Raw genomic sequence first — 18,586 nt, 5'->3', positions numbered from 1 at the left:
GGGATAGATGTCTTTGATCTCTGCAAAACTGGACTTGGTTTTATAGGCACTCTCATAGATTATAGTGTGTTAAGGAGTCTGGGTAGAACCCAATCACATACAACTTCCCTGCAATATGAGAACAAGCGGAGGCAAAATCACGTCAAATTGTACTTGGGTGTGAAGGAGCCAGTTGCCCATTTCGGCAGCCATAATGGCCGAACACATGCTTGCTATAACCTTGCCTTGGTCACTTAGAGGTCAGATGCCTGCCTCGTGGCAAGGAACCAATCAGAAGTTAGCTGGTGGTGCTATGCTTAATGGCTCTAGGTGTGCTTTACAGACAACCACACAGCAATGACACACAGAGCATAGCAACCACCTGGGAGGGCCTATGGGCCTTAACCAGTTGACCAATCAACAAAGGGCAAACCCTCCAAGCCTGGAGGCACACCAATCCGGAGCCTGTGCATACCCCTAGACACTCCCCTTATGCTGCCCTATAAAGATCTGTACGCAGCGGCTTCAAACTGTCTTTGCTAGCCATCTGACATGGCGGGTGGATCAAAGACCCGAGCTAACATGGGGTTAGCTCGTTAAACAACAATAAAGCCTCATGCAATTTGCATCAAGCTTTCACCTCCATTCTGTGATTGGGGTGGCCGAGGTCCTGGGCTAAGATCCTGGAAGCCTGAGCTTTCCGGGGGTCTTACAGGTGCTTTTAGTAAAGAGCAAGAATGCAATGCAACTGTGTGTTACATTCTTAAAGGCTCCTTTTTGTTCATTTTGCTAGGCTATATATCCCCAGATATTTAACAGCTGCTGATGGTCAGTAAAGATTTGCAAAACGGAAGGTCACTGATGGGCCATCATGTCCTAACGGGTCACCTTTGACAGGAATCTCCGACCTGCATTCTAAGTAGTGTGTGGTTCAGACTGTAAGAGTTGATCTGGACTCTTCTCTTGCTGGCAACTCTGTCTTTCTCTTTTCTCTCTCCTTATTCCCTTACCTTCCACCTTTCGGTGGGGTGGGGATGATCTGGAAATTTTCTTTGCATCTAGATAAGCCCTGTAGAAAAGCAGCCAGATTCAGAGTAGAAACCCAAGTTGGAGGTGGGGGCACATGAAAACTTTGGTGAACCAGGCAGAACAATTGTCTCCTATGTTCCCTCATGCCTATAATCCCAGTACTTGGGAGGCAGAGGCTGTAGGAAGAGGAGCTTAAAGCCATCCATGGCTGTACAGTTTGAAGGTAGCCTGGGCTACGCCTCTTTTTAAAAAAAAGTGCTGCCATTTCCTGTTGGAAGTAAGTATTTAGACATAGGAAAGGGACATGCACCCTTCCCTAGCCATTAGAACTATGTTTCATACTTAGCTCTCTGAAAGTCTACCTCTACCTTTTAGTGTTGTTTGGTTTGGCCACAATGCTATAAAGCAGCTCTTTCAATAACCTTAAGCTTGTCCCAAATGTGTACACTATGAAAGCAAACTGGGTTCAAGGGAAAGAGAGTCCTTACCATGTTTTTTTGTTTGTTTGTTTTTTTCTCAGTGCTTAATACACATTGCCAAGGCCGGGCGTTGGTGGCGCACGCCTTTAATTCCAGCACTCGGGAGGCAGAGGCAGGAGGATCTCTGTGAATTCGAGGCCAGTCTGGTCTTCAGAGCGAGTGCCAGGATAGGCTCCAAAGCTATACAGAGAAACCCTGTCTCGAAAAAACCAAAAAACCCAAACAAAGAAACAAACAAAAAAAAAAAACCACATGCTCAAAGGGATGTTTCTCCAGTTAATGTACTTATGTCACAGGAAGTTGATGTTTTAAAGCTTAAAGCTGGGGCTGGGCACAGTGGCTCATACTTGTAATACTGCTTTGTAGGCTGAGGCAGGAAGACTGCTCTCAATATTAGGCCAGCCTGACTACAGGGTGAGACCCTGTCTCAAAACTAACAAAACAAATAAATCAGTCTTGGAAACATAAACCACTTCAGGAACATCACTGTAGATGACATGTCTCCCTTGGTCATATATTAGCAAAGGGAGGGTGGTGGTGGCAGAGAGGTTCATCTTTAAGGTATGTTTTAAAAGGCTTCACCAAAGCTGGGCTTGGCAGTACATGCCTATATCCCAGTTACTAAAGAGGCTGAGGTGGAAGGCCTGAAAACTGAAGGCCAATTAGGATGAAATGGTGTCAAAAAAAAAAAAAAAAGTAAAAAAACAAAAACTCTAATAAAGGACCCCACACCAGCAGCAGGCATTATAGTAAATTTATTTTGTACAAATTATAATACATATTAACATTATTTACAATGCTATTTTTATTTATAAATGATCTTTATATGAACAATAAGATACAAACCATTATCACTGTAAGTAAAAAAGTACTGAGAAAAACATTAGAAGGCATTTTAAAAAGTATTGTGAAACTGGTTCACAGAGGCAGCCAAGTAACTCCAGGAAAGGGAATGCTGTCTCCCTCCACTCCTCACCCCAAAGGAAAAAAAAATATTTTTATATTTAGTTTTTAAAAAAGCTCCTGTTACCTTTATATTCTTTTTTTCTAGCAGTCAAGTTAGAACTACTACCATCTCTGCAGAGTAGTACATAAACTTGCTTTCCTTCTTAAGAGTCTTTCCTAGAAGTAACTAACCTTTCTGACAAGGGAAAAACACTACAGATTGTCATTTAGAAACTAACGATAAAGGTGGTGTAGGCACCAGAGTATGTGGGCTGAAGATACTTTTTCAGGACCCATAGAATATGCGTAACAGGCAAACATTTATCTACTGCATGTAAGACATTCTCATTAGATGTGGCAAATCTCCAGTGAACAAGGTCAGCTGTTTTCAAGAACAGAATGTGTAAGAACGCTGCAAGTCTGTTTATGAACTGAAGATTGCAGAGCACAGGGAAGAGCCCATCTAAAGGAGGGGGTGGAGAAAAGCATCCCATCACTGTGAAGTGTCAGATAGCAAGGAAGCAGAGCTGTGCTGATTGACATGAGAACAAAGGAAACTATGAACACAGAAAGGCTGAAGTGGGTTCATGTGGAGTGTATGGGATCGGAGGAATTGTTCCGTGCCAAACTGGGAATGCCACTGAGGTCTACAGGAACAGGAATTAAATTAGAATTCTGCTTCAGGCAGATGGCTCTGGCAAAGTTTTAGAACAGACCACACAAAGGAGGCATTGAAATCAGAAAAGAAAATGTTTTTCTAGATAAGGGATCGAACCCTAAGCCTCATACATAGGAGGCAAGTGGTGTGCCACTGTACTGGGCCCCCAGCTCAGAGGGAAGACTGTAGCAGCCATAAAGGGATATAACAGCAGGGAAAAGAGGCTGGAAGGAACATGAAGGATTTAAGAGTCAGATTATAGAGCCCCATATGGTGTCCTTTTATTGCAGAAGAAAACAGGCTTGAACGGGAAGAAAGCTGAGTGTTAGTCATGCCACTGATGTGGCCTTGCAGGATGGTAAGGAGAGTGGGCATAAGAAGTGAGTTAGAATACGGCTTGTGAGAGTATTTCAGCGGTAAGGAGTCTTGTTACTGAGGCAGGGACACACTGAGAATGAGGCAGAGAAGCTGTCTTGACTCAAAACACCTTGGGAATCCTGTCCTCACTGTTTTCAATTAAATATCTGAAGATCCAGGAGAAATGGATAAAAGAAACATAGTATCTATCTTTAAGGATCTTACAGTACAATGACATAGGATTTACCTCTGGAAATTCCAGCAATTTGATTACAATGAGCACAGTGGAAGCACAATCAAGACATACCCCCATAGGCTTGATGACTACATTAGGCTCTTAAACTGTAGGTTCCTCCACTCCTACAGGGCCTTCTATATATTCTGCTAAGAAAAGCATACTTTAAAGTTGCTGTCCTCTGACTTCATTTTTTTTTAAATGTCAGTAAATAAAGAATCAAGTTTCTTATTGGAGAAAACTAGGGCAGTTGGGGAAATCAGAATGATACTGCTCACATCAGAAAATGGAAAGAGGTTCAGAAACATGGGATAATATAAAGAATGGCCCTTTTCATTCTCTTAGGACATTGTGTGTGTGTGTGTGGGGGGGTGTCTTCTGCATTTAGCTGCTGAGGACAGAGGAAGCATACTGCTTAGGGGTACCGAGAATATCACCTCTCCTAGCTCAGCCTGCCATCTTGTCTAGGCTACTTTCTAGCTGAGCTTGGGAGCCCTGAGCAAGGTTTGACAACAGCACATGTATGTGGAATAAGCAACATTCCTGGGATCCAGATCAGATGTTCCCCACATCCAGACTGCACTGGTATTGTTCACCCTTAAATGTTAGCAATGGAGGTAGCTCATGGGTACAGTGCCTGCCTAGAGACCCTGGGTTCAGTAATGTTTTTAAAAATACTTTTATAGCAAATCATAAATACATTCTTGTTTGCCACTGAATGAGCCAGGTTAAATAAATTATTGACCATATTTACTAGGTTATGAAAGGATCGGGGAGGAACAGGAATGCATTTAGAATGTTTTTATTAGGGGGCACTATCTGATAACTTGTATACTGTCTTCTCTAAAACTTTCTATAAGACTAAGCAATTAGCAATTATAATCAGATAAAAATTTCATCACATAAGAATTACCTTGTTCGATAACTCCTCTCTATATACATTTAGATTTTGAATTGTTTTTTTTATTCAGAATACTGACTTTTTGAAATTTATGAGCAAATCTTAAAGAGGTTGAGAATTCAAAAGAGGACCAAAGGTAGAAATATAAAGTATAAATAACCCTGGCCTCCAAAGGGATACACTACACACATTACACAGATATTTACATTTATGTGACCCAATTAAATAGAGTGACAAAGAACAGGTTGACCTGTGGCAAGGAAGGTTGCATGTGGGGTTATGTGAGACTGCACAGGGCTTCAAATTATGCCACAGCCAGAGACAGCCACGAAAAACTACATTACCTCAGGTCTAGATTATCTGTAGTAAATGGCATTCAAAAGGCCCCATGAATGTGTTCAAGATGAAAAAATAGTAATCAGGATATAATTCTCAATGACTGACATCACAATAAGTTAATGATCTATATAAAGAAGCAGAAATCTCTTGCATCTTTTAAAATAATATTCTGTGGATAACCTTGCCTTTTAGCTGATAGTTTAAACTCACACTCAACAGAATAGTTGAACACCGAAACAATTTTAAATATGTTAGCTTCATTCTTCTGTTGCTAATCAACAATTTTATGTGTAAGGGGGTTTACATGCTAAATAGTAAGTGTGACAGAATTAAGAATATGAACCCTAGCTGGGCAGTGCTGGTGCACACCTTTAATGCCAGCACTCCCAGAGGCAGAGGCAGGTGGATCTCTGTGAGTTCGAGGCCAGAGTGAGTTCCAGGACAGCTACTACTGTTATACAAAAAGAATATGGACCTTTCCTAATGAGGGATACTGACTGGTAACCCAGTATATGTGAGCTGAGGCAGGATGATGGATGAGAGCAGCCTGGGCTACACAGAAAGATTGGGTCTCAAAGGAGACAGAGGGTGAGAGGAAGAGTAAATTTTAAAAGTCAAGGAAACAAATTAAAGTAGCATAAAATTTCCTTTAAAAATGTGATGGTGATTTCAGACCACTTTTAAATACATGTTGCAGAAAACATGACATCCTTTTAGATATAAATACCAACAATGACTTGGGTTCCAAACTCCTAAGAATAGTAAGGGATATTGGGTAACACATTAGCTGCCATATTCTGTTTTAAATCACTGAGCTTGCTGGCACACATATGTAATTCCTGAACTTGAGAAGTCAAGCAGGTGAGTTCCAGGCTAGCATGGGTTAGATAATGAGTTCTGGACCAGCCTGGACTCCAGAGTGAGCCTCTGTCTCAGGAAACTAAGAAAAAAAAATCACATTTATACCAAACTGGCAGTTTTAAATACAGACTGGGTGTGGTCTGTATTTAAATGCAGATGTGTTGGTGCAGGTCTTTAGGTCCAGGCACTCAGAAGCTGAGGCAGAAGACTATAGCTCAAGGTTTGCCTGAGCTACATAGTTAGTTCAAGGCCAGCCTGGCAATTAGCAAGATCCTATGGGACTGAGAGGGGGGTGAGGCTGGGGACACAGTTATCAGTACAGACTGCTGGGATTTCACTTCACAGTTGCTGAGGTAGAAGCTGGCTATGTGGATCTCTATTGCAATATAAAATAATTTCATCTAGGTTTAGTGATTCAAAAATATGCATTTTCACCAGCAATTTTGTAATTATAATTTCTATACCAATCATTGTATGGAAATGTGCTCCTTAATGTGTGTTTTATTTGCAGATTTAAAAATAGTGAAGGTGTCATGATGTAAGGTAGAGACAATAGTGTGGACAATAATAGTGTACAGCATACAGTATTAAGGTAAGTTTGCATCTCTAAACAGTACTTTAGAATTCAGTGAGTCTCAGAAACAATTTTGACCAGCAAGTAAACATCAACATTTTAATAAATAACATACATGAAAAACATTTTTAAGAACTGTATATACCTAGCAAAACAGTTTATCTTCTAATGGCTGTGGCTGGATTTATCTTGGCAGTGTTCATTTTTACACGCCTTCGAAATAGCTTTTACTCCATTCGGCTGAGCTGAGCCTCCACCTTGTCGGAATCGCAGGGGAAATGAAGCCAATACTGCTACAATATTGTGCCTTCCTGAAATGCTTCTATCCACCTGGTGATGAGAGATACCTGTTAGACTTCTGAACTCCCAAAATGTGACACCTATGAGTATGACACAGTTGCTGATTTAGGATCTTTCCTATGGCACACAGGAAGCTCCCCTTTATTTGGTAATTTCATCCAACATTTGGCCTGGAAAGTGTGTTCTTAGTGGCATCACTACTTCATGTGTAAATGTCTAAAACCTCCTAGGATGAAAGCACAGTGGGTAAAGCCGCTTGCCACCAAGCCTGACAACCTGAGTTTCGTCCCTGGGACCTACATGAAGGAAGGTGAGAACTTGTTCCTGCATGTTATCCTCTGACCTCCACACTAACCACCAGCCCACAGTAAAGAAATAAAGAAATGTTAAGAGTGTGTGTGTGTGTGTGTGTGTGTGTGTGTGTGTGTGTGTGTATGTATGTATGTATGTATGTATGTATGTATGTATGTATGTATGTGTGTTTACTTGGCTTTGGAAGAGATATGTCAACAAAGGCCCTTATTACAATTCCTTTCCTCTCTTTCTGATGTTCTGACTCAGTGAGTTTTGCTATGGACCTGTTTTTTTTCCTTAAGTCTACCAACCAAAATCCCCTTGTATGTCCCCTAAACCAATTTTGTTCCAAATTTCTCAACAAAAAGGAACTGATCCAGCATTTGGTCTATTCTAAGATCAAGAATTTACATACACTACAAAGTTTTCCAAAATTTCATTGAAGTCATCACAAAATCTTGAGTCTCAAAGTCTCGTCTGGCAAGAAAGACGCAGCTGCAGTCACTCGGAATATGCTTGTGCTATCTGCATTTGCTCTTTGTTATTTTGGACTCCCCGAAACCTACTCCACTCTGACACCCTGACACTTACTGACAAATGATTCTTACAGTAAGAATCATCTTACATAAGAAAGGACTGGAGCAAGCTATGAACATCTGAAATCACCTAAACCTCAGACTAGCCCCTAAGACACTCAGCTCAAATTTCAAGGACAGAATTTCCAAAATTTCAAATTTTAGGTGCAAACAGCTTATGCTATACTACAACAGAACACTTTAAAGAAGTCCCACAGGGGCTGAAGAGATGCTCAATACCTAAGAGCACTGACTGCTCTAGAGGAGCCAGGTTCGGCTCCTCCTACCCACATGGTGGCTCAACAATCTGTATGTAACTCCTGATCATCCCTTCTGACCTCCACCAAGCACCAGGCACACATGTGGTGCAGACATACATGCAGGCAAACACCCAAACACACACACACACACACACACACACACACACATCAAACCTAATAAAACCTTGTCACAAACAAGCAATTTAATTCTTATTAAGGAGTTATTTGGATAAACAGCTGTACATTGCTGCATAACCTAAAGCTGATAGGTGCAGGGGGAGTTTTTCAGAGTGTAGTATTGTGCCTGGCTGATACTCAGATAGATATGCAATTCTAGCACATTAACTCTTAACTGCCTAAAAAACTGCCCACCCTATTTATCCTCAAAGTGCTGCCTTGTATCCCAAGCACTTAACTTTGAAGCCTGCTGAGAGAAATGAACACAGTGGTGTGCTCCTTAGGGTGGTATCAATCAAATGAGAGAGCTCAGCTGAGCTATGTGCTCAGAGGGCCTTCACCTCACAGGCACACACCTGTAGGTTAAACAGTCTCCCGACACCTCAAGATTCCTGCTGGGATTTTGAGGAGATTGCTCTGGTCTTGACCATCTAAAATGATATCTGTTCCCTTCTACTTAGCCCCTGGAAACAGCCTATGAGCCTCTTATTGTGTTTGATTTTACTGCACAGTAGTAAGTTAGCCAGTAGTTATTTTGTTTGTTTTTAAGTTCTGCTGGTCCACAGAACAGGTGGATAGGGGAATTCTGCCCTCCCTGAAGGCCAGGCAGGGCTCTGCCTGCACTTCTGCTTCCCTCAGAGCACAGCTTCAAGCACTTCCTCCCAGGTCAAGCGCAGATACACACTATGGACAAGATTACCCATTATTTTCATCTTCTGTTTAGGTTAAATCTTTCTAACTGGGATCTTTAATTTAAACTGCTCCCTGTGCTTTTAAAATGCCATTTAAGACAACACCTAGCAGTCCCCCGTGGCAAAGGGAAATCTGCACCACTTACTTTTGAGTGGAGTGGGCATCATCCGCCTTAAACACATAAAACACCATGCCTTTGTGGAGTAGCTGGAACACTTTCGACTCAGAGTTCTCATCTTTGACTTGAGTGACGGTAAATCCCAATAAAGGCTGACTCTCCAAAGCTGCCACATCCTAATTTAAGACAGACAAGGGAGGACAGGAATTACTTCTTAGGCTAAGAAGTAATTCAGGTTTGCAAAGTTGATCTCTATAGCTCAATTTAAGGCACAACACAGTGATTCTAACAGCTTATTTTTACTTAATCAGCAGTGAGCCACCTACTCACCACCTGCCAGGTTTCAACAAGTTTATACCCACTGAATTTCCCATTGTTTTCACTGTAGCCAAGGAAAGCAGGCGATTACCTTATTTTCAGTTTATGGATGGAGACACCAAATGCTTAGAGTAGTAGGTTACTTTACCCAGACAGAGCCCATGGAGGAACTCTGGGACTTGGATTAGTTGTTTGTTGAGACATGGTCTCACTCTATAGCCCAAGCAGACCTAACAGTGATTTTCCTGCTTGGATTCTCCAAAGGTTTTGTTTTTCCCTACCCCACCGCTTTTTTGTTTGTTGATCTCACCATGTAACCCTGGCTGGCCTGGAACTCACCAAGAACCACCTGCCTCTGCCTCGAAGTGCTGGAATTAAAGGCAAGTGCCACCATTCCTGGTCCTCCCTTCCTTCATTCTAGAGTCGAGTGTAACCCAAAGGTGGCCTCAAACTCCTCAGTTATGACTGAGGCTGACCTTGAACTCTTGAGTCTCTCTGACTTGTACCATCCAACTGCAAGACTGTAGGCATGTGGTACCACACCCTGCTTCCCTAGAGGCCTTCTCAGGCTGCTGGAACACAGATCAGGGCAGCTAGAGACAGCTGACAACAAAGCTTATCTTATTTGTGCTGATGCCTGACCAGTACAAGCTGGAGACACCAACAGAGAGGCTGGGAGAGTGGCAATCCCTGTCTTGTGTAAAGCAGCAGTCACACGGCAACAGAAATACCTGCATTTTAGTACTCTTCAAAATTCCTAACACTGGAGTAAGATAAGAGCTCATGGAAAAGAAGAAAACACTGTTCACATTTAAAGCACTAGTAACAGGACAGGCATGGCGGCTCATATCTGTAATCCCAGCACTGCAGAGGTTGAGGCAGAAGGATGACTGAGTTTGAGGACAGACAACCTGGGCTAAATGGTGAGTTATAAACCAAGCTGGGCTATTTGGTGAGTCACAGTCTCAAAAAAAAACCAAAGACAGAAAATGAGCACTGCCAACCCATGTCTAAAACAGCACTTGCTTGGCATGCCCAGGCCCCGTGTACACCCTCAGCTCTGCAAAACCCTGCATCAGTCCCCACAGAACTAAAACAAGACCCGAAAGTCACCCTCAAGCGTCCATCTTACCTCACTTGCAGCATATGTATAGAGTACTTTGTTTTTGATGACAAACCATAAGTGTTTCCATGGCTTTTTGCTGCCCTTGGATCTGTAAAGGTAGCCACTCATAGTAGAGTCTTCTGTGTTTGCTGACACCTGGAAAAGGAAGTTCCACAGGTAGTTCTGTGGTTCATAGACCACTTCTCAGCAACAACAAACAACACAAGAAGGCTGAGTGAGTTACTTGCAACCACTAGCTGTTGAAAGCAATAACCGTAACATTTCAGAAGACACTGGGTGTTCTCTGTAATGGGGGAAAGGGTGCAGTAAAGGGTGCCCACATGACTGCCCCATGATATTGGTTAAGGTTTTTATTGTAGATGTAAGAACAGCCAGGGGCAACTGGAAGAGTTCAGAGCAGACACAGAAGGAGACTGATGCTACTTGCTAGAGGGAGGAGAAGAGGGGGTGGGGGAGTTGGAGGGTGAGGGGTGGTGAATAGAGAACATAGTGAGAACGTGGAGTTACAGGAAGCCTATGGGCTGGAGGGGGTTTAGGGTTAGGTGAGGAGGTAGGAAGGGCTAGGACTCTAGCACAGACTCTGAAATGTGTAACAGGTACTGAGGAAGCCTGGAGGCTAGCCTGATAGGCACTGGATAGCCACATAACCCTTTGCCCAGAGGTAAGATAGGAACCAGTTTCACAAGTTCCTTAGGAATACTGCCTTTTTTTTTAAATTTTATTTATTTATTATGTATACAACATTCTGCTTCCGTGTATATCTGCACACCAGAAGAGGGCACCAGATCTCATAAAGGATGGTTGTGAGCCACCATGTAGTTGCTGGGAATTGAACTCAGGACCTCTGGAAGAGCAGTCAGTACTCTTAACCTCTGAGCCATCTCTCCAGCCCAGGAATACTGTCTTTTATCTGTCCTATAGTCCAGGTTGAGCCCATTTTTGGATTTTGGACTGCCTCTTGGAGTTTGGAGAACTGGAATTTCCTGTGGACCTGACATTCCCAAGTCTATATCCTACAGTCTGAAGTCTGTCAGCATGGGTATGAAAATCCTTCCTTTTGAGATGATCCCAGAGCTAGGCCTGGCTTGCCCATTCCTGCACGGGCTTCTGTCTCTGCGGGCTCAGCTGTGTTCTTTGGTTTGTCAGAATAGAAATAATCCAAAGCCTACCAAATGTTTTTCTCGGGCTGCATTTTTGGGGGGGCACATATATTTGTATCTGTTGCTCAGGTCTACATGGCAAGCTCCAGGCAAGCCAAGGAACAACTGAGGAGAAGGGTAGGGGATAGAGAGTGAGTTAGTTCTTTCCTCCTACCACATGGGTCACCCACAGGGTTAAACTCTGGCTGTTAGGGGGTTAAACTAGGGCTGTTAGGACTGACATTGAACTCAAGGTATAAGGTTTGGCAGCAAGTGCCTTTACCCACTGAGCAATCTGACTGGTCCATATTCCTCTTTTAGAATTAATTTATGTGCCCCACAAAAAAAATCAGTCAGTACTGACTATGAATATCCCTCTATTATCTTTTCAAAAGTAAAATTCACATTAACCAACTTAATTACCTGGTTCATAAAACTTGTATCACTTTTTGCTTATGTCTGAGTTCTTAAGACAGGATCTCATATAACTTTAGCTAACCTTAAACTTACTGTGTAGCTGAGGGTGACCTTGAACTCCTGATCTCTCTGCCCATCCGTACCTCTTCATTTCAAAGATAGGCCTTGCTATGTTGCCTAGCATGGCCCTGAGCCCCTAGGCTCAAGTGATCCCCCTAGACCAGTCTACAGAATAGCTAAGGCTACAGGCATGTAAACCATCATGCTTAACAAGGATTTCAAAGTTAGGAATTTAGATCCAGAAATTGAAGGATTAAAGAAATAGTTCATAGACATTCCCTAAATTGGCCTAAACTGTTTTGTATCTAACCAAACCAAACAAGTAAAGATCAGTAAAAGCTGGTGAAATGGCCAGAAGGAGTTTGTACATTTCCCTTTTAAAATGATGTCTATGTCTACTTTCTATGACTGCAATAAATGTTCTCCAAAGCTTTCTGTAGCCATTCTGTCAACCACTCAGGCCATGAAAAAGATAAAGACTGCAAGGCATCTGCATACCCAGAGTGTTAAAATTCAAGCCCTAATAGTAATGGATAGTGACACCCTCCTTTATGGAACTCAGCCTTGTCAAGTTTAATGAAAGCACTCACTTCTTTGAGAGCAGCTGGGATTTTTTTCTGTTTCCTCCCGGATGGGATACTGTGCAAGACTGACGACAAGGCACTTGAAGGAGACTTGTGATTCCCAGGAGATCCAATCCTAGGAGGCAGCTGGTGATCTGTAACAGAGCAGGTGTGCTCATGCAGTAAGCATGCATTGCCACTAAAACCAGTAAACAACGATGTACAAAATACCCATGAAAGGGCTGTCAGGAGACGAAGGTGGAAGCAAGAACTGAGCAGGAGTTGAGCTGATTATATAAAAATTTTTAAACTACAAACCATAAGAAAAGACCACATTTCTGAGTCTTAAGAATTCTGACAGGAACACTGCTCAGTGATAGGGTGCCTGCTTTGTATGTACAAAAGGTTCAATCCTTGGTACCAAAACATAAAGTAAACATTCTTTGTGATGGACATGGACATGGTGGCGCATGTCTGTCACCCACAGGTAGGAGGATTGGGAGTTCAAGGTCCATCCCTTCTTACCATAGACTCTATTTCAATAAGTCATAAATAAATAAATAAATAGATAAATAAATTCTCAAACATACAAGTATGCCATTAATTTTACAAACTTCCCTACTGACTTAAAGAGGTTAATATAGACAATGGAAGAGACGTATGAACCAGAAAATCTGCTTGTTGAATCATGATGCTAGGGGAAATAACAGGGTGGGGGTGGCTATAAGTAACCTGGAATTTGGGGGTGGATACGAACAGTTTGGCCTCATGATAATCTTCCTGCTTCAGCCTCCCACGTGCTGGCATTATAAGTGTGAGCCGCATTGCCTGGCTCTAAATCAATCATTTTCTGTTTCATAAAAATCAAGAGTTTCTGAAATAAAACTGACAAGATCTACTGACCAAGTAGAGGTGGGTGATGAGAGATGACTGTTAACATTTCACATTGGTATACGCAAAGAACAAAGAAGGGAATAGAAAGGCTGACAAAGAAGAGACGGGTATGTCTTCAAAAACTTATACAAACAATAACTACTGACTTATAAAAACAGGATTCTAAAATAGCATGACATCTAGTTTTATAGCTGGTTTTCATGGTTATAAAGGATGATGATTTTATAATTTAGATCCTATAGATTTCAGAAACTTAAAATATAGATTTGAGCAGTCCTCTCAGCTGAGTTTACTTTGCCTGTGCGCAAATAATGCTTGCAGATACTAAGAAGGCAGATACAAAATACCTTGTATTTATTCAAAGAGTCACACCTGCCAAGAGTGGTGGCAACATTTGGAAGCTGGGAGTGCTAGGCTAATAATCTGAATTACAAAGAGAAACTATCTCAATAAATAAATAAGTAAATAAAGGTGCACAGAAAAATCTCCTAATCAATCATTTAATGAAGCAGAAGTCACCAACAAAGTGCCAGCTTGTATGTTCCCACACTGAATGACTCTGCAGATAAAAATATTTGGGGGATTAAGACTGTAGCTCTGTGGTACAGCACACACCTCACATGTGCAAAACTGTGGGTTTGATCCCTTGAACTCGACGGGGTATAGTGGACAAAGGAAAGAAAATCTATCTCAAAATGAAAAACAAGGGCTAGAGAAATGGCCCAATGGTTAAGGCCACCTGCAGTTCTTGCAGAGGACCCAGTTCGACTCCCAGCATCCACATGGCAGCACATGACAATTCCTAACAGCAGTCCCAGGGGATCCTATACCCGCTTCTGACCTGAGGACTCCACACATCCATGTGCTCACTATCTTCCTTCTGGAAAAACACTCATACACAAAAATAAATAAATCTAAAAGAATGTAAGTGAAAAATAGTAAGTGGAAATTTTGAAATTGGTCACAAATTAAAGTTTACCTTTTAACTGTGTTAAGCATTTCATTCAGTAACAATTCAGCATTTTATTTATTTATTTATGGTTTTTCGAGACAGGGTTTCTTTGTGGCTTTGGCGCCTGTCCTGGAAGTAGTTCTTGTACACCAGGCTAGTCTCTAACTCACAGAGATCTGCCTGCCTCTGCCTCCAGAGTGCTGGGATTAAAGGCGTGCGCCACCACCGCCTGGCTCAATTCAGTATTTTCCTAGCAAAACCATTTCACATTGTTAAACAAACAAACAAACAAAAAAAAAAAAAACAAAGAAAAAGGACAAGTCTAATTTCTCTTAGAATCACCATAAAACTCAAGTTAGAGAAGACTAGGAATTAAGACAAGTTCAGCAATCATGCTTCATACCCAACATGTTTTTAGGAGGTTGAAAGCATCTGAGGGAGAGACTTTGGTTAAATGTTTATTTTTATGTTACCTAATTTCTGTAGTTCTTGGAAGCAGTGTTCACATACTCTTGCCAGTTGCCTTTTCAGGTAATCTAAGCCATATTTATTTGATGAGCAAGCTTGGCACACAATCTGAAAACACATTGCAATTATTTCATTCAGAAAAACTTTTGATTACAAGCCGTAAAAAGGCTACAGTTTATAGCAGTGTTCATTCATCAAAAAAGTTTGACAAGGACTGAATCTCACTTATCTCATGGCATTCTGGCATGTAGTGAGCTAACTTAAAGACCACATACAAAGAGGAGCTGCACATAAACCCTGAGTGCTTGTTTTATAAACAATGTGTTCAGCAGAGCTAACTCATGCAAACCTCCAGAACACTGCCTAGTGTGCAGGAACGTCTGTCAGTCTCACTGGTACCCCTGATCCTAAGTGTCGTCCCTGCCACAGCAACAACTCTCTGAGACTCTACCAGGTTATGGGCCGAGCTGCATCCTTGAAGGAGTTCTCTCTTACTAAGCTCATCCTGCTAAAGGAACCATGAAAGCTCATACTTCTGTGTGGATTGGAAATATCTTCCAAGGGTACTTGTGAAAGTCCCCACTTCGGCACTAGTAGGAGGTGGCACAAACTTTAAAAGGTCACTAGGGTGGGTACCTTCAAAGAGGATTGTGGGGTCATTTCTTCCACTTTTTTTACTCTTACCAATTGAGTACATGACTTTGCCCACTACATTCTCTCCACATGACATGGTGCCTTCACCCCAATGCTACAGGCCAAGACAATGCACTAAAGTCCAAAATTGCAAGCTAAAGTAAATCTTTACTCTTTATAAATTGATTAACTGGGCCAGGTGTGATGACACCTTTAATCCCAGCATCCAGGAGGAAGAGGCATGTGGAGCTCTGTGAGTTCAATCAAGGTCAGACTAGTTTACATAGAGAGCTCCAGGACAGCAAAAATATAGGGTCCTTCCTACTGATCCTTGTCTACATGAGGTGGCTAAAAAACTAAGTTGTAATATGAGTAAGAGTCTATAGAGTTGGGGGTTGTTTTGTGTTTTAAAACAAAAAAGGTTGGCCTTGAACTTGCTTTATCCTTTTGAGGGCTGGGACTTGCAGGCATGTGCCACCATGCCTGGATTAGCTTTCATTTTTGAATATAGGTTCTTTATGGCTGCAGTAATACCGTAACAGTGGGTAGAGAGTGGAGGAAGGAAAGTCTCCAACAATGTTCCCTACTCCAACCCAGACTATACAGATAAGCTAACATCTGTGGTTTTCACTGCTATTGCTTTTCTGTTTCATATACTACAATGACTTCCGAGAGAATATTCCTCACAGTGACTAGCCCAGAGACACAGAAATCACAACAGGGATAGATACTGTCCCTTCTGACCTTTCCACAGGCCCTGCAGTGATGTCTTCTCCAGGTCAGAGTAAATTCACTTGTGCAAATCATACACATGGTGGCTCTGGTATCAGGAATCCAGATGGGAGCCTTTGACCCAAGAGGACTAACTTCCTCTTTCTTTTCTGAGTCCTGTGGAAGAAGAATGACTTCTGATTACTTGGTGCACACTGCCTGTGATGGAACCAAGTCTTAGTAAATCCTCTTTTGGCAAAAGTATCTGTAAAAGATGCTCATGGTGCTGAGATGATTAGCTTCTTCCTTACGCTATTCCTGCTTCCTCTTCCTCAGTTCCCTACAGTGAAAGCTTGGGAGAGAGCTGAGTAAGGTAGGGCACATGCTTAGTGTGAGGAAGGCCCCGAGTTCATTTCTTACAACACAGAGACACACACTCCCTTCCCATACACACTCAGGCATACACACACACACACACACACACACACACACACACACACACACACACACACACACACACACTCTTTCTCTCTCTCTCTCTCTCTCTCTCTCTCTCTCTCTCTCTCTCTCTCTCTCATAAATAAAAAAATCCTACACTTAAGTCTTGTAACTAGGAGAAACTTGGAGTACACATACCTCCTCCAATCTATCTCTTAAAACAGGTTCCTTTTCTAACCCTCTGTGAACTCCTTATAGTTAAACGAAAAGCAACACCCTGAAGCAAGCCTAGAAGAAGACAAGAAGGACAGTACCTCATCAAGACTCCTGCTGGGGCAGAAGGTGATTTTCTTCTTGGCATACTCTTCTATTGACCTGGATATGGCCTCCAGCCAGTCATCTCTTTCTGTGGCAGAACTGATGGGAGTAAAAGGTTCCATCAAGAAGGTATCAGCACACCGAGTCCTTCTGTCCTTTTTTTCTCCTTTTCCTTCTCCCTAGGCAACTAATACTACCTTCCTGTCAGCTCCAAAGGCTATTCCCTCCAAAAGGAGTCATTTTCTTACCTCTGGCAGAAGGGACACAGGGCTACTTGGGGTTGCATATCAAAGCCCACAGTGGCCTCCAGGCTCCCCCAGTATCACAAGGGCATGATAGGCATGTCAGAGTCCATGACAGCATACTAGCCCTTTTCACCTCCCCAGGCTTCCTTCCACCCAGATACCCATTTGTTCTATGTATAATGGCAAACTTTCCCCTCTGTTTCCCCCCACTATTCCTGCTATAGTCTCATTCTGTCTCCCTCTCCCACTTTCTCTCTTTCCCATTTTCTTTCTCTCTCTCTCACTCACTATGCTCTATTCTATTTTCTCACATTCCTCCACTTCCTTAGCCCTGCCCATGCCCGGTCACTGGCCATGTTCAATCTACTTCTTTCTCTCTCGTAAATAAACACATTTGCTCTGATTCTTGCTCTGATTCTTCCAGATGCCTTTGGCTGCCTCCCTCCCTACCCCTGTCTACAGTAAAAATCTTCCTATATCATGTCAACAGTTTCTTTATTGTGCTCCTTCTCATATAATCTGGTGCTGATATCCTCACTGTTTCACCCAAGGTATGGATCATTTGTTCTGCTGGCTTCTGACATGTACCATACTCTACTCCAAATTTTAGAGTTTGTCTCTTCAGCTGCTTCTCCTCCACCTGCTCTAAGTGCTCATCTCTCCTTGTGTATTTGGTAAGTGTCCTCTCAGTCCCTCCGCTCCTGGAGCCTCCTATGCTCTCTGCCTCTCACTGGCTCACTGGGCTCTGCTGTATGTCTCTCTGTTGTGATTCAGGGCATCTCTCTACTAAGGCACTTCTCTCTCCCCGTCTATTGGAATGCTCCCTCTGGAGAGGGTTCCTGTTCCTGACTCTTTGCCCCAAGTCTTTCCCATCTCATCTTTGCTCTGCTCCTGGCTCTTTTCCCACCTGTCTCTTTGCTCCTGTAACATGATTCACCTGCCTTCTCCAATCTATTTCCTCCTTGGACTCAAATAGTACATTAAAGCCTCACTGTCTTACTGTAAATGGTTTGGCCTCAGTACAGCTCAATGGCCCCAAACTGACACACACAATTTCCAAATTGCCGAAGATTCATTTTGTTTTTGTGTTTTGAGTCAGGATTTCTCTGTGTAGCCCTGGCTGTCCTGGAACTTGCTCTGCAGAGATCCATCTGCGTATGCCTTCTGAGTGCTGGGATTAAAAGTGTGCACAACAACTGCTGGTCACTTGCAGATTTTTAACAATTTCTGCCAACACACACACACACACACACACACACACACACACACACACACACACACAAAATTAATCCCCCAAAATATCTTATCTTTAAATTTTCTCTGCTTTCCACTCTTAAAAATCTCCTATCTCTCTGCTCTCAAAAAAATCTCTTAAGATCATTGTGTAAACTTTTTGTATCTCAAAATTTGTAAATTAAATGGGTATGGTTTAAAAATCTGTAAAATCTTTAACAAAGCTTAAAACTTAAAACAGAAAGAGTTGATAGTTACATATAGATATACACATAAAGTTAACTACTACAAATGCTT

The 18,586-nt window shown here is 42.2% G+C and overlaps 1 protein-coding gene across 1 annotated transcript in view; it reads right to left on the bottom strand.

Annotated features, from left to right (window-relative positions):
- Positions 1-6,428: 6,428 nt before the first annotated feature.
- Fgd6 (FYVE, RhoGEF and PH domain containing 6) overlaps positions 6,429-18,586 on the bottom strand; it is a 122,784-nt gene continuing 110,626 nt past the window's right edge. Inside the window, exons 15-21 of the mRNA XM_027392647.2 lie at positions 16,808-16,910; positions 16,089-16,232; positions 14,717-14,819; positions 12,425-12,552; positions 10,225-10,353; positions 8,802-8,950; positions 6,429-6,687 (exon numbers count right to left, since the gene is read on the bottom strand). Coding sequence (XP_027248448.1) covers positions 6,651-6,687; positions 8,802-8,950; positions 10,225-10,353; positions 12,425-12,552; positions 14,717-14,819; positions 16,089-16,232; positions 16,808-16,910 — 793 coding nt within the window. The 3' untranslated portion in view covers positions 6,429-6,650. The remainder of the gene's footprint in view (positions 6,688-8,801; positions 8,951-10,224; positions 10,354-12,424; positions 12,553-14,716; positions 14,820-16,088; positions 16,233-16,807; positions 16,911-18,586) is intronic.

This window comes from Cricetulus griseus (genome assembly GCF_003668045.3).
Source record: "Cricetulus griseus strain 17A/GY chromosome 1 unlocalized genomic scaffold, alternate assembly CriGri-PICRH-1.0 chr1_0, whole genome shotgun sequence".
Lineage (NCBI taxonomy): Eukaryota > Metazoa > Chordata > Mammalia > Rodentia > Cricetidae > Cricetulus > Cricetulus griseus.
This window is presented reverse-complemented; position numbering and strand designations above follow the sequence as displayed.